Source organism: Molothrus ater, chromosome 14 (assembly GCF_012460135.2).
Source record: "Molothrus ater isolate BHLD 08-10-18 breed brown headed cowbird chromosome 14, BPBGC_Mater_1.1, whole genome shotgun sequence".
In the NCBI taxonomy this organism is placed as follows: domain Eukaryota; kingdom Metazoa; phylum Chordata; class Aves; order Passeriformes; family Icteridae; genus Molothrus; species Molothrus ater.
Window position 1 is genome coordinate 13,588,154 of NC_050491.2, and position 11,384 is coordinate 13,599,537.

Consider the following 11,384-nt stretch of genomic DNA (forward strand, 5'->3'; position numbering starts at 1 on the left):
TGAGAGCAGGAAGGGGCTGGGGCCAAGCACAAGGGCCTCAGATGTTCTCTGCTAAAACTCTGGGATGAAGAGAAAGAGAGGTGCCACAAAGTAGTGAAGATGCTTCACCCCCATGCAGCACTTGTGCTGGGTGTCCAGAGAAGAGCAGAGAGCAGACAGGGGAGATCATAGCACATCCACCCTCCATCTGTGTTTTGCTGCTCTCTGGATCTGCACATGTCAGGCTGCGCTGTTGCCCACGTGTGGGTTGTGATACACCTCAGGAAAAACTGGGAAGAGATCTGCCATTGGCTCCTTCCTGTGCAGTGTGTCATCTGGCAGCTGTGTATATCACAGGGAACACAGGGACCATTCTGCTGATGAACAACGCTGCTTCACTGAGTTGTCAGAGATACTTGGAGGGGGAATAGCAAAGCGAAAGGCAGCCCTTGATTTTTTGTTTCTGCCAAGCTCTGAAAACTCTTGGGAAACGGAAACCTGATGGATTAAGGACTGTGTGGAGAACCAGTACAGCAGATTTCCGAGGATAAGTTGCAGATTGAAGAAGAACAGTGCCCAAAAGGAATTATTCACTAAGATTTATTCCTTGGTGCAGAGAGAAAGTGTTTGGGGATCTCTGATATTTCAGCCTCTGAATCAGCATCTCTGAGGGGGACATATGGGACTTAAGGACAGCCGACAGGGAGCCTCTGAGGTGAAGCTGATGTGTCCCCAGCACAGGCAGAAGGACCCATTTATCAATCCTTTTCTCTAACTCGCAACCATGGGGCAGATTTTTAAAAGGCAAGTGTGTGTGTTCCCTCCTGCAACCACTGGCTTTAGCAGCTGAGCTGGCAGAAGGCGCTGACGAGTGAGGCTGGACCAGGGCTCTGCTGCCCCAGCCATGAGACAGCACACCTGGTTCCCCTTGCAGTACATGCCCAAGCCCTTCTGGAGAGCAGAGAACCACAACACCACCAGCTTCTTCTCTGCACTGTACGGCTTCCCTAACCAGTCCTTCTTCCACAGTGACTTGAACCTGGAGGACCTGGGGGACTTTGATAGTGGAGCCAAGTATGAGGGCGAGTCCCAGAGCCGGACAGTGCAGGCGCTGCTGATCGTCGCCTACTCTGTGATCATCTGCATCTCTCTCTTTGGCAACATCCTGGTGTGCCACGTGGTCATCAAGAACAAGAGGATGCACTCTGCCACCAACCTCTTCATCGTAAACCTGGCTGTTGCTGATGTGATGATCACCACCCTGAACACCCCCTTCACACTGGTGAGCCCCGTCCAGCCGTGCCTGCCGGTGTCTGTGTGTGCCTGTCAGCTGTGAGCACTGGGATTGAAGGGCTGGGACCAGGCTGGGATCCAGACTTTCTTTTGCCCCCCCTACCCCTTTTGCCTCCTGGAGAGGGTGCAGTCATGGCCCCCATCCCAAACACCTCCTGAGCAAGTGGAGCTGGGGGCTCACACCCCCTCCTCACAATCCATTGCAGGGGTCCCTCTGCTGCGGCTTCCCCCTCTGCCTGGGCAAGGCACAGGTCTGGGAGCCCTTTTTGCCTGTAGATGGGGAAGGAAGTGGGGACAAGTTTGACACGAGAAAATCCAGCTAATGGCTGGTTTCCTATGGAAACAACATGAACCAGGTCAGTCCTTGTGCAACATCTCAGGGAAGTGCTCAGGCTGCACTGAACAGTGTCGGTGGCATGTCCCTCCCTCGGCCACTACAGACGGTGCTTCCTGGCGTTAATGGTCCTTTTTTATTTTCAGAGACTAGAAATATATATGATATAAAATACTATTAAATGAATGAGGTGGGAAAAAGGAAAGATTAATTTCTTGCCCCACTGTCACAGACTATACATGCCATGTACACAGGACTCTGCTCCTGGATTTAACCCAGCACTCCTGTTCAAAATCCTCCTGCTTCATCCCTGCCCAGAGCGCTCTTCAGCCTTCCAAAAGCAGGTTTTGAATTAGTTATTGGAATTCACCCTTTCTTAAACTGATGCTGTTTCTTTGGTGGGACTTCCCTGCCTTGCTCTGATGGGATTTGCATCCTATAATTTGTTCAGGGAGAGCCTGGTGCCCTCTTGTGTGTTCACACACAAACAGCCACACACTGGGCACGTGTAATTAAATTTCTATCAGCTCTCTCAGGAACGAGCTTTGCACCAGCTCCAGAGATCCAGCACACTGCTCCAGTTCAGTGACAGTCAATGCTGCAAGAGTCACCCCTACAGGGAAATTAATTAGACTAATTGAAAACAGATTAGCTAGTCTAATTTTCTGTGGACAGATGCTTTGTAGTAAATATACTTTATTTCAAATTAGCTTAATCTGCAGGAAAATGAGTGACATTAATTTGTAATTAATATTACACAGTCAGGAATAACAAGGGAAGGAGGCAATTTGGCACATTCTCCTCTGCAGAAAAGCCATCATCAGTAAGACCTCTCTGGGAACAGGTGAGATGGATTTCATGGATTTCTCTCACTAAGTTTGGAGACTGTGCAGCTTTCAGCATCCAAAGGTATAATGTTTTCTGGGAGGCAACTAGTGTGCCCTGCAGAGCCTTAGCCTCAGAGCTAAGATTTCATGTGTTCCAGAAGGGCCATGGTAAAATTACAAGTGTACACATGTACACAACATGCACAGAGCACTGCTCAAGCCATTGGTTTGCACAGTGCAGTAAGTCTCACCTCACTTTGAGACCCTCTTGCACAGTCACTCTTTCTCTGGGAAAAAATGAGAATAAAGCACCTCCAAAGCCTCAGCAAGCTGTATTAAAGCACCTGGGAAGCCAATTTGCTTCTCTTCGGGTACTGCTCCTCTTAGTCTGATGTTGTCTGTTCTCCAGGTGAGGTTTGTGAGCAGCACCTGGGTTTTTGGAAAGCTGATGTGTCACATCAGCCGCTTTGTTCAGTACTGCTCTGTCCACGTGTCTGTGCTCACCCTCGCTGCCATCGCACTGGACCGGCACCAGGTATGTTGAAGACACCACTCCTGTGCTTGCTAGAAAATAATGTGCTAAATACATATTTGTTTCCTCCCCAAATCCCAGTACCTGAAACCTGCACTGTTTTGAGACTCAGGGAACAGAGGGGAGAACTCCAGCTGTGGACAAACCACCCATGTTTTTTACAGTGAGGGTGAAGAAATACTGCAATGGGCTGTCCAGAGAGGTTGTGGTTTGTGGGAGTCTCTGTTCTTGGAGGTACTGAAAAGCTCGGGAGATCAGTGCCAGACAGCCTGGTCCAGCCCTGCTCTGCCTGAGCCATTGGGCTCATGGGCTCCCTGGCCTCCTCAGCCCTGCCTCAGAGCACAGGGAATGAGTGCTGAATTCAAACATCAGCCAGCCCACACGATCTCTGCACACAGATTTATGAGAGTCTGTCTGTTCCGACGCTTGCCTCATTCCTTGCCTTAGGCTGGAAACAGTATGTAACTATGTTAACTCATCCAGTTCAAGGTCAGAAATTCTCTCCTCCTCCTGCCCTGTGATACTTCCCAGCCAGGAAAACCTTTCAAGTCAAGCAATCAGTACAGACTGAAGGGTTTCCTTAAGTGAAACAGAGTTTGTAATTTGTTCTTTAGCTGATGAGTGCTGAGTGCTGGGAGGCCAGATCCAGCAAGGTGAGCTCTCAGGCAGATTGGATTTCTTGCAGTCCTGGAATCACTGAAACAGTTGCTACAGAAAAGCAACTTCAGGTGATAAATGCCGAGGCTGGATGAACTTCAAACCAGGAACTGGCTCCACCTGGTGTCAGAGAATCACGGGGACTGCTGAACCATAAATCAGCCGCTTCTGTCCTTTTTACCACCAAGAGTTTGACAGTCTGCCCATTTCATGTGCAATATTACAGCTCCTGAAATCAAAGCACTTTGACAATGATTTATTTTAATCAGTATATTCTAAGTTGATGGCAAGGCATGGCTAGGTATCAAGAAGTGTTTGCTTAATTAAGGGCAAAAAATACATGCCCTTTAATTCAGTGGAGGAGGTTCCTCAGGGCTGGAATGAACTAGTATGGCCCAAGGAGATAAAGACAGAAGTGAGAAGATGTCCTGGACTAAAGAGAAACCAACACTTGCCTCTATAAATATTGCTAATCCTGAGAAATACCACAGCAGACAGATACTCTGGGGGAGCTGTACAACTTGATTAAGTAGGTATTTATAATGGGACTAGAAATGACATGCATAAAATACCGAAGACCTCATCAGCCAAGAGATCATCTGGATGGCATGATAGGTCTATTTTTAATTACTGTTTCATTGCCTAAGGTAATCCTCCACAGTGCTTATAGCTCAAGAGAGAGCTCACTACCGTGGTCTCTGGCATCCTGCTGATGGGTCATACAGAATGTGTTTCTCTGCTCAGGCTCTGGGCCAGCAGTAACATCCAATACACACACAACTTCATGCATTTCCCAGCCCTTGTGCTCCCTGAAGTCCTGTAAAGTGAGTCTCTCTGCTGTGGAGAGATGTGGAGATGTGGAGCTGATGCTGCATGTCACATGCAACATGGGGCTTAAAGAGTGACCGAGACGCTGTAAATCCTCAGGAGCTGTTGTTCTCTGCAGGTGATCATGCACCCTCTCAAGCCACGCATGTCCATGGTGAAAGGAGGGATTTGCATCATCATCATCTGGGTTATGGCCAGCTGCTTCTCACTGCCCCACGCCATTTATCAGACTCTGACAAAGTTTTATATTGGGTAAGACATTTACATATTTTTCGTTGCATGATATTTGTAAAGCCCCAGAGCCAAGGCCACACCCCTCCATCCATGATATTAGAGCAGAAAGGGTGGTGAAACAGAGAAGTTTTAGTTCCCTTCACATGGGCGCTGTGTCTGTCACAAAGGGACAATGACAATTGATGGAATTGTTTCCAGGTTGGTTCATTAGTTGTTTTGGGCTCAGAGGTTCAACCATGTAATTTGGGGCAGGCACAGGGGAGAAAGCCTCCTTGTCAGCAGAGGATACAGATGCCAATATGGATGATTTCTTTCTTTTCCTGGGGATGTGTTTAAGATAACCTTCACTGGAGCCAAAGGTCAAACCTAGAGTAAAATTTTCCATTGAAAGTGGCACCTTCCTATGACATCAAATGAGTTCTGCTACCTGGACCTGTACTGAAACTTGTCTGAATGTCTGGGCTGTTTGTCCTCAGATGTGCAGCTGGTAGTGGAACTGAGAGCTCTTTCTCTTTGATCTTCAGAAACAGAACCATCCGAATGGTCTGCCTCCCCAGCTTCCCTCCTCCTGCTGATCTTTTCTGGAAGTACTTGGACCTGACTACGTTTGTTCTCTTGTACGTTCTGCCCTTGCTTGTGATCTCCATCACATACACCATAGTGGCCAAAAAGCTCTGGCTGAGGAACGCCATCGGGGACCTCACCATGGAGCAATACTATGCCCACCAGAGGAAGAAGAAGATGACGCTGAAGATGCTGATGGTGGTGGTGGTTGTGTTTGCCGTGTGCTGGTTCCCCCTGAACTGCTACGTGGTGCTGATCTCCTGCAGGGCCATCCACAGCAGCAACGCTCTGTACTTTGCTTTCCACTGGTTCGCCATGAGCAGCACCTGCTACAACCCCTTCATCTACTGCTGGCTGAACGAGAGCTTCCGCGCGGAGCTGCGCTGCCTGCTGTGCGTGTGCCGCCGCAGGAGCACGGCTCAGGGCCATGCTCTGCAGCCCATCTCCCCCCTGTTCCGCCGGGCCAAGCCTGAGAACTGCCCCTGCAAAAGGAGCAGCACGTGCCAGAAGGCACAGACCCCCTCCCAGAGGAACTCTGCAAGGACGGACATTTCCAGCGTGCAGCCGATCGTGGCAGAAAGCTGAACCTTTCATCTGACAGCTGGGCAGCATCACACAGGGATTGCAAAATCATGGGGAAAATGGGTTGGGAAAGGGCTCTGGAGACCATCAACTCAACCTACAGCATGCAAACTTCAACCTTTGACTGGGTCATTCAGGACCATGTTCTCTCAGGTATCACAATTCTCTAGGGATGAATTGCCCACTTGTGGGCTCCAGAATGAGGGGTGTTGAGTGAATTTTTCATTAGAACAGTCAGCAAAAATGAAAAGAATTATTTAACAGCACACAAAGCCTTTCATGGTCTAAGCAAACATGGGGAAGCTACACTGGTTATACACACACCAGCTACACACTATGGCTTGATGTAAAGCTGTTAGGGCTTTAATTTTGTGAATTGACATTTCTTTGGCATAAAATCTAAATAATTTTCACTTTCAATAATATTTTATTTTTTACCAGTCCTCAAGAACTGTGTTCTTTGTGGATCCCCTGCCAGCCTGGCAGCCCTTCCCCTCTGGGTCAGCCTGTCTCCCTGTCCTGTAGTTATCCTGTGGGCAGCAGCAACCTTTAAGCAGCTATGGAATTGGGGGTTCTGCCTTTGTCTGAGCTGGAACCAGCAAACCAGACCTGTGGGTTTTCAATCCAAAAGGCAGGAGATGGAAGAAGTTTAACCTGTAACAGGTAAAGTGTCATGTATTCCCTGCTCAGTTAAACTGAGCATCTGACAATGTGCCACAGCATTCACCTCAAGCACGGATCCTTGTGTTGCAGCTACATTGCTGGTGGCAGGGCACACCAGTGATGGTCCTGGTCCAAACAGTGTCTCTGGAATTCAAGAGATAGCTGGGATTCCTGGGGATGTGTGTGCCTGACAGCTGGCACCAGCAGCTGCTGCTCTGGGGGCTCACAGTGGAGCCAGCCACCACATTTCAGAGCTGGGTTTGGGTCACTAGAAAGAGATGACAGCACATGGCCAGCTTCAGCCTATGGCTATGAAAAGCCACCAAAGTTGTGTTCTCCTCTTTCTCAGAAAGAATAACCAGTTTCTTTGTGTCCATTCTGCACTGGCTTATCCCTTTTGTTGGTAAAGGGTTGAGCTTCAAAAGACAGTGAAAAGGAAATGAGCTTCAGTCTTCCCATGCAAAATACTCTAAATTACACCTCTATAGCTGAGCATTTCCACCCAGACTGGCAGTATGTCACAGCTGCAGGCCCGTGTGAAAGGCTGTTTCAATTTGGAAATCAAGATGCTTTGATGGGTACAAAAATATGTGACCTGAGAATGTATTTGTATTTCAAAAAGAAACTGTGAAGGGGAGGAAGGAGTAAGAGTAACAGTAATCTTGCTTTTTCCTAAGTTATTGTGGGAAGGACGAGGACAACTACAGCTGGGACAGGGACCTGGCTTGGGACACTGCAAATCCCAGTGGCATTGACAGTACCAAGGCTTCAGGTCTGGGCTCCCATCTGAGGCACAATGATCTCTTTTCCTTCACATCTGCAGGAATTACTTTGCAGAGGATTTGCTATGGGGAGGAAATGGAATTAGAAACATCTCCTCAAAGAGCAAATACCCAGGGCTCAAGTATTGGCTCTGACCAGGTGAACCTTTGATTTGGTTCCACTGGAGCGGAGTCCTGCTGGAGCTGGCACCACAGAGGGAGTACCAAAACCTTTAATTCTGTGTTACAAGTAAATTACAGCATTAACCAGACATCACTCCTAACTGGGTGTTTTACTGTCTGGAAAACTGGGAATCCATGACACTGCAAATGGCATTTCCCTACTATTACTGTCTGGAGGTTTCTATAAACAAGATGTCTCTTCTTAAAAAAACAAACCAATCACAAATGCAAATAAACATTGTGACTGTAACTTAGTAAAACTTATTCAAATGCTCTTCTCTTTACATAGGAAAAAAATCAATGAGAATAAATAACGCAGCTTGCATGTATATCCCCACCCACTCCCAGAGAACTGTCAAACTCCTTACTCTGGGCTGAATAAATCAGAGTCTGTTCTTGCCCCCCCATCCTTCAGCAGGACAGCATGCTGGCTCAGCATCCCTCAGCCTTGTGTGGATGGACGGATGGTGCAGGCCAAGGTCAAAGCCACAGGCTGCCCATCTGCCCTTGGCAGCAGGGAGACATCATCCCTCACCTGGCAACATCATCCCTCACCTGGCAACAGCTCTCCAAGGGACAGTTTGCTCCCAGATGAAAAGCTGACATTGTTTCCTCAGAGCACATCCATCCCATGCTGATCCTTGCACAGCAGTGCTTTCCTCATTAGGAGTTTGCAGTCTGGCAGTGTTGAGCTGCCTTAAAAAACATCATTTCTTTGAGGTGATTGTTTCTGTAAAAGTCTGGCAAACCTCCTTCTGACTACACACAACCTCCCACCGGATGCTCTTGCTTTAATACACACTCTGTTAAAATATCTGTGTGGTTGTAATAGAGTAAGATTTGATCCACCAATGTTCTTTGGGGCCTAACAGTCAAATAAAATACTGGTTCAGCACCCTCGCTCTCCTCTGGGTTTTGTGCAACTTTCAAGTCATGAAAAGGAGATGATATTCCCTCTTACAAGAGGATTAGCAAAAAAGCCAAGACTGCTGCTTGTGGCAGACATAAAGACATGACCAAAACTTTTGTCTCCACGTGTCTTGACTTCTTTCAGCATGAAAAGTCCTTTGCACAAAGAAGTGCTGTGGTTACCCAGGTGAGGAGTCAGCCATGGATGTGCCCTGACTGCAAATGCTGTTTCATTGCCATGTGCTTCCCTGCAGCTCAGGCAGTCTATGGCTGGTCCCAGCAGCACTTTTTGCCTGGCACGTTGGTACAGGCAGGAGCATGGGATACTTTGAGATCTCCTTGAATTTAATTGTTACTCTCCAATAAACACTTCCATGAAGAGAAGCACAGCCTGATCAATTCCTTGTGCATTTCTCCTGCTGGGATGCTCAGCCATCCCCAGGACACTCCCCTCCCCTTGCTGGGGAGCTCGTGCTCTACCTCAATGAATGCAAGCAAAGAGGGCAGGAACCCTGCACAGCAAGTCTGCTACAGCTCTGCCACACATGAAAACTGACCATCAAATTCAGATTTGTTTGGAAGGGGCTGCTCAGTAACAACACGTGTGCTGTGACTGTGCCAGCCTCAGGCTCACTGAGAAAGCTGCAAGTAGGGCAGCAAGAGCTGGGGCAGGTAACTGGTCACCAAAGATGATGCATCGGTTTCCAGCTATACATCTACTGAAAACCAGCAATATGCCAAATGCAGAGCCCTGCAGCTACATCAAAATAACCCTTTAGCATTCAAAGTGTTAAAATCGGGTGATTGCACCAAAAGAAGAGACTATTTTTATTGCCCTCTCTGAAGAGCTGTTTCTTATCTCTTCTTTTGAAGAAACTTCCCAAGCAGAATAATGAACCTACACTGTGAATCATTTAACCAGCCCTGATGAGCTTGTGCAGCCCACAGAGGGCTCACAGCCTTTTTGAGTCACTTCTGAGTGATTAAAATGAAAGCTGTTAGATGGGTTCACTTCAGCATTGCCCAAAGCACTCTGGCACCCTCCAAATCCAGACCAAATGACTTTAGTTTGAAAAACAGGGAGATGCAGGAATAGGAATGTGTAAGTCAGAGGAATGGGAGAGACATCCCTCCATGGAGGGTTCCTCTCTCTTTGGCTTTAACTGTGGTAAGAAGACATCTGAGAGTCTTCTCATAGGGTGCTCTACCCCCCAAAACACAGTGTTGAACACACCAGAGGGGTCACCTGAGCTGATACTCAGTTTGGGATTGCTGCTATTGTCAAAGAGCCCAGTGCTCATTGCGCAGGAGTTAAGCTTGCCAGTGGAGTAATTATTAGCTAACTGAATAACTATTAAGCTGGTAAAACCAAGTTACTTGGTCTGACACTTTACTGCTACTGTGGACTTTGGTCATTTTAAAAATTTTTTATCCCTGACTCAGGTACAGGAATTGCTTCTTCTTGATGATTTTTCCATACAAGAGAAGTGTTAACTCACACAGTTCAATTGTTTGCACAGAGACTGGTATCTCAGGTGAAGAAGAGTGGCCCTGGCCTCTTACACGTCAAAATGAGAAGCCACTCTTTTTTTTTTTTCACAGGAGGACAAAATTCAACTTTCTCAAGTGGAACATCCTCTTCTGTGTCATCTGCATTGAGCTGTAAATGATCCTGAATTCATTTTTATCTTTAATATTCCTCTGTCACTATGTGGACAAGAGTAAGTGGGGTTTGTTTTGACATTCACCTCACAGAAACCTGGTGTAAAGTGTCTCCCAGGATGTGTGTGGGCAAGGGGCTGGGCGTGGGTGGCTGCCACAAAGATGGGAGAGAGCCTTCAAGCACAGGGACACTGCAGGAGCAGGATGGAGCACGGAGGGACCGAGCTGCTGGCAGCTTTTGGGAAAAATGAGGGCCTGAAGGGTGCTCATGACACAGGCTGTGTCCTGTCCCAATTCTCACCCAGGAAGGAAGAGTGAGAATCACCAAAGGTCAGGAAGAGCAGAGTATTTTTCAGCTGGAATGTGTCACACTGAGGTCCTGTCATTGCTGAAGGCCTTATGACTCTTTATAAGATCTGCATTGCCAACAGGGCTTTATACAGGTACTTCATACACCTGGGCTGGCTCAGCTGCTTCACCTCTGCCTGTCTGTGAAATGCAGGAATCGATGTCACCAGTGACATAAATTTTTATTTTTATTTTTATTTTTATTTTATTTTATTTTTATTTTTATTTTTATTTTTATTTTTATTTTATTTTATTTTTATTTTTATTTTTATTTTTATTTTTATTTTATTCCTGGAGGTTTGCTTTGCTGTGTTCCAGAATGTGAGGTGTGGAGAAAGTGCCCCCGCCTCTGCCCACTCAAACACCACTCAAACCGGGACATATCCTGTGGGTTTTCCCCCGCACATCCCAGCTCGCTCGGCTGCTCCTGTGCCAAAGGAAGTTTTGAGTTCAATGAGCAGGAAAATCCGCACGGGTCTCATGGCCACAGGGGTCTGGGGAGCCCAGAGCTGAAGTGCCGCTATCTAATGACCGGGGCCGCCGAGAGCCACCGGGAACGGCCACGGCAGCGTCGTTCAATGGAGAAAATGAGCGGAGAGGGGTACGGGGGGAGCGGGAACGGCGGGAGGCGGATAGAGGGCACCGGGAGCTCGGGACCGGCGGCGGGAGCCGGGAGAGGGCACCGGGAGCTCGGGAACGGCGGCGGGAGCCAGCAGGGGGCGCTGTGTCACCGCCCCGCCGTCAGGGCTCCCACACGGTCCCGCAGCGCCCGCTGGCGGCCCGCGGTTCCCGCCCTGCTCGGCCGCGGCGCCCCGAGGGGGAAAAGGCCCCGGGACCGCTGGGACCGGGCGGGGAGGGCCCGCGAAGGTGCCCGTGACCCGGGGAGGGCCCGCCAGGGGTGCCCGTGACCCGGGGAGGGCCCGGTGAGGGCCGCCGGTTTCGTCCTTAACCGCTCGCCCAGAGAGCACCCAGGCCTCCCTGGCTGCCGAGCTCGGCAGTGCCGGCGTGCTCCGAATGAACGGGGGTTC

General features: G+C 48.7%; 1 protein-coding gene across 1 annotated transcript; it reads left to right on the forward strand.

The window, feature by feature from the left end:
• The first annotated feature begins 430 nt into the window (after positions 1-430).
• LOC118698677 (G-protein coupled receptor 83-like) lies at positions 431-8,326 on the forward strand. The gene is made up of 4 exons (XM_036402154.1): positions 431-1,261; positions 2,843-2,968; positions 4,569-4,702; positions 5,209-8,326. The coding sequence occupies exons 1-4, from the start codon at positions 884-886 to the stop codon at positions 5,831-5,833; spliced, it is 1,263 nt and encodes a 420-aa protein (XP_036258047.1). The 5' UTR covers positions 431-883; the 3' UTR covers positions 5,834-8,326.
• The last annotated feature ends 3,058 nt before the right edge of the window (positions 8,327-11,384 follow it).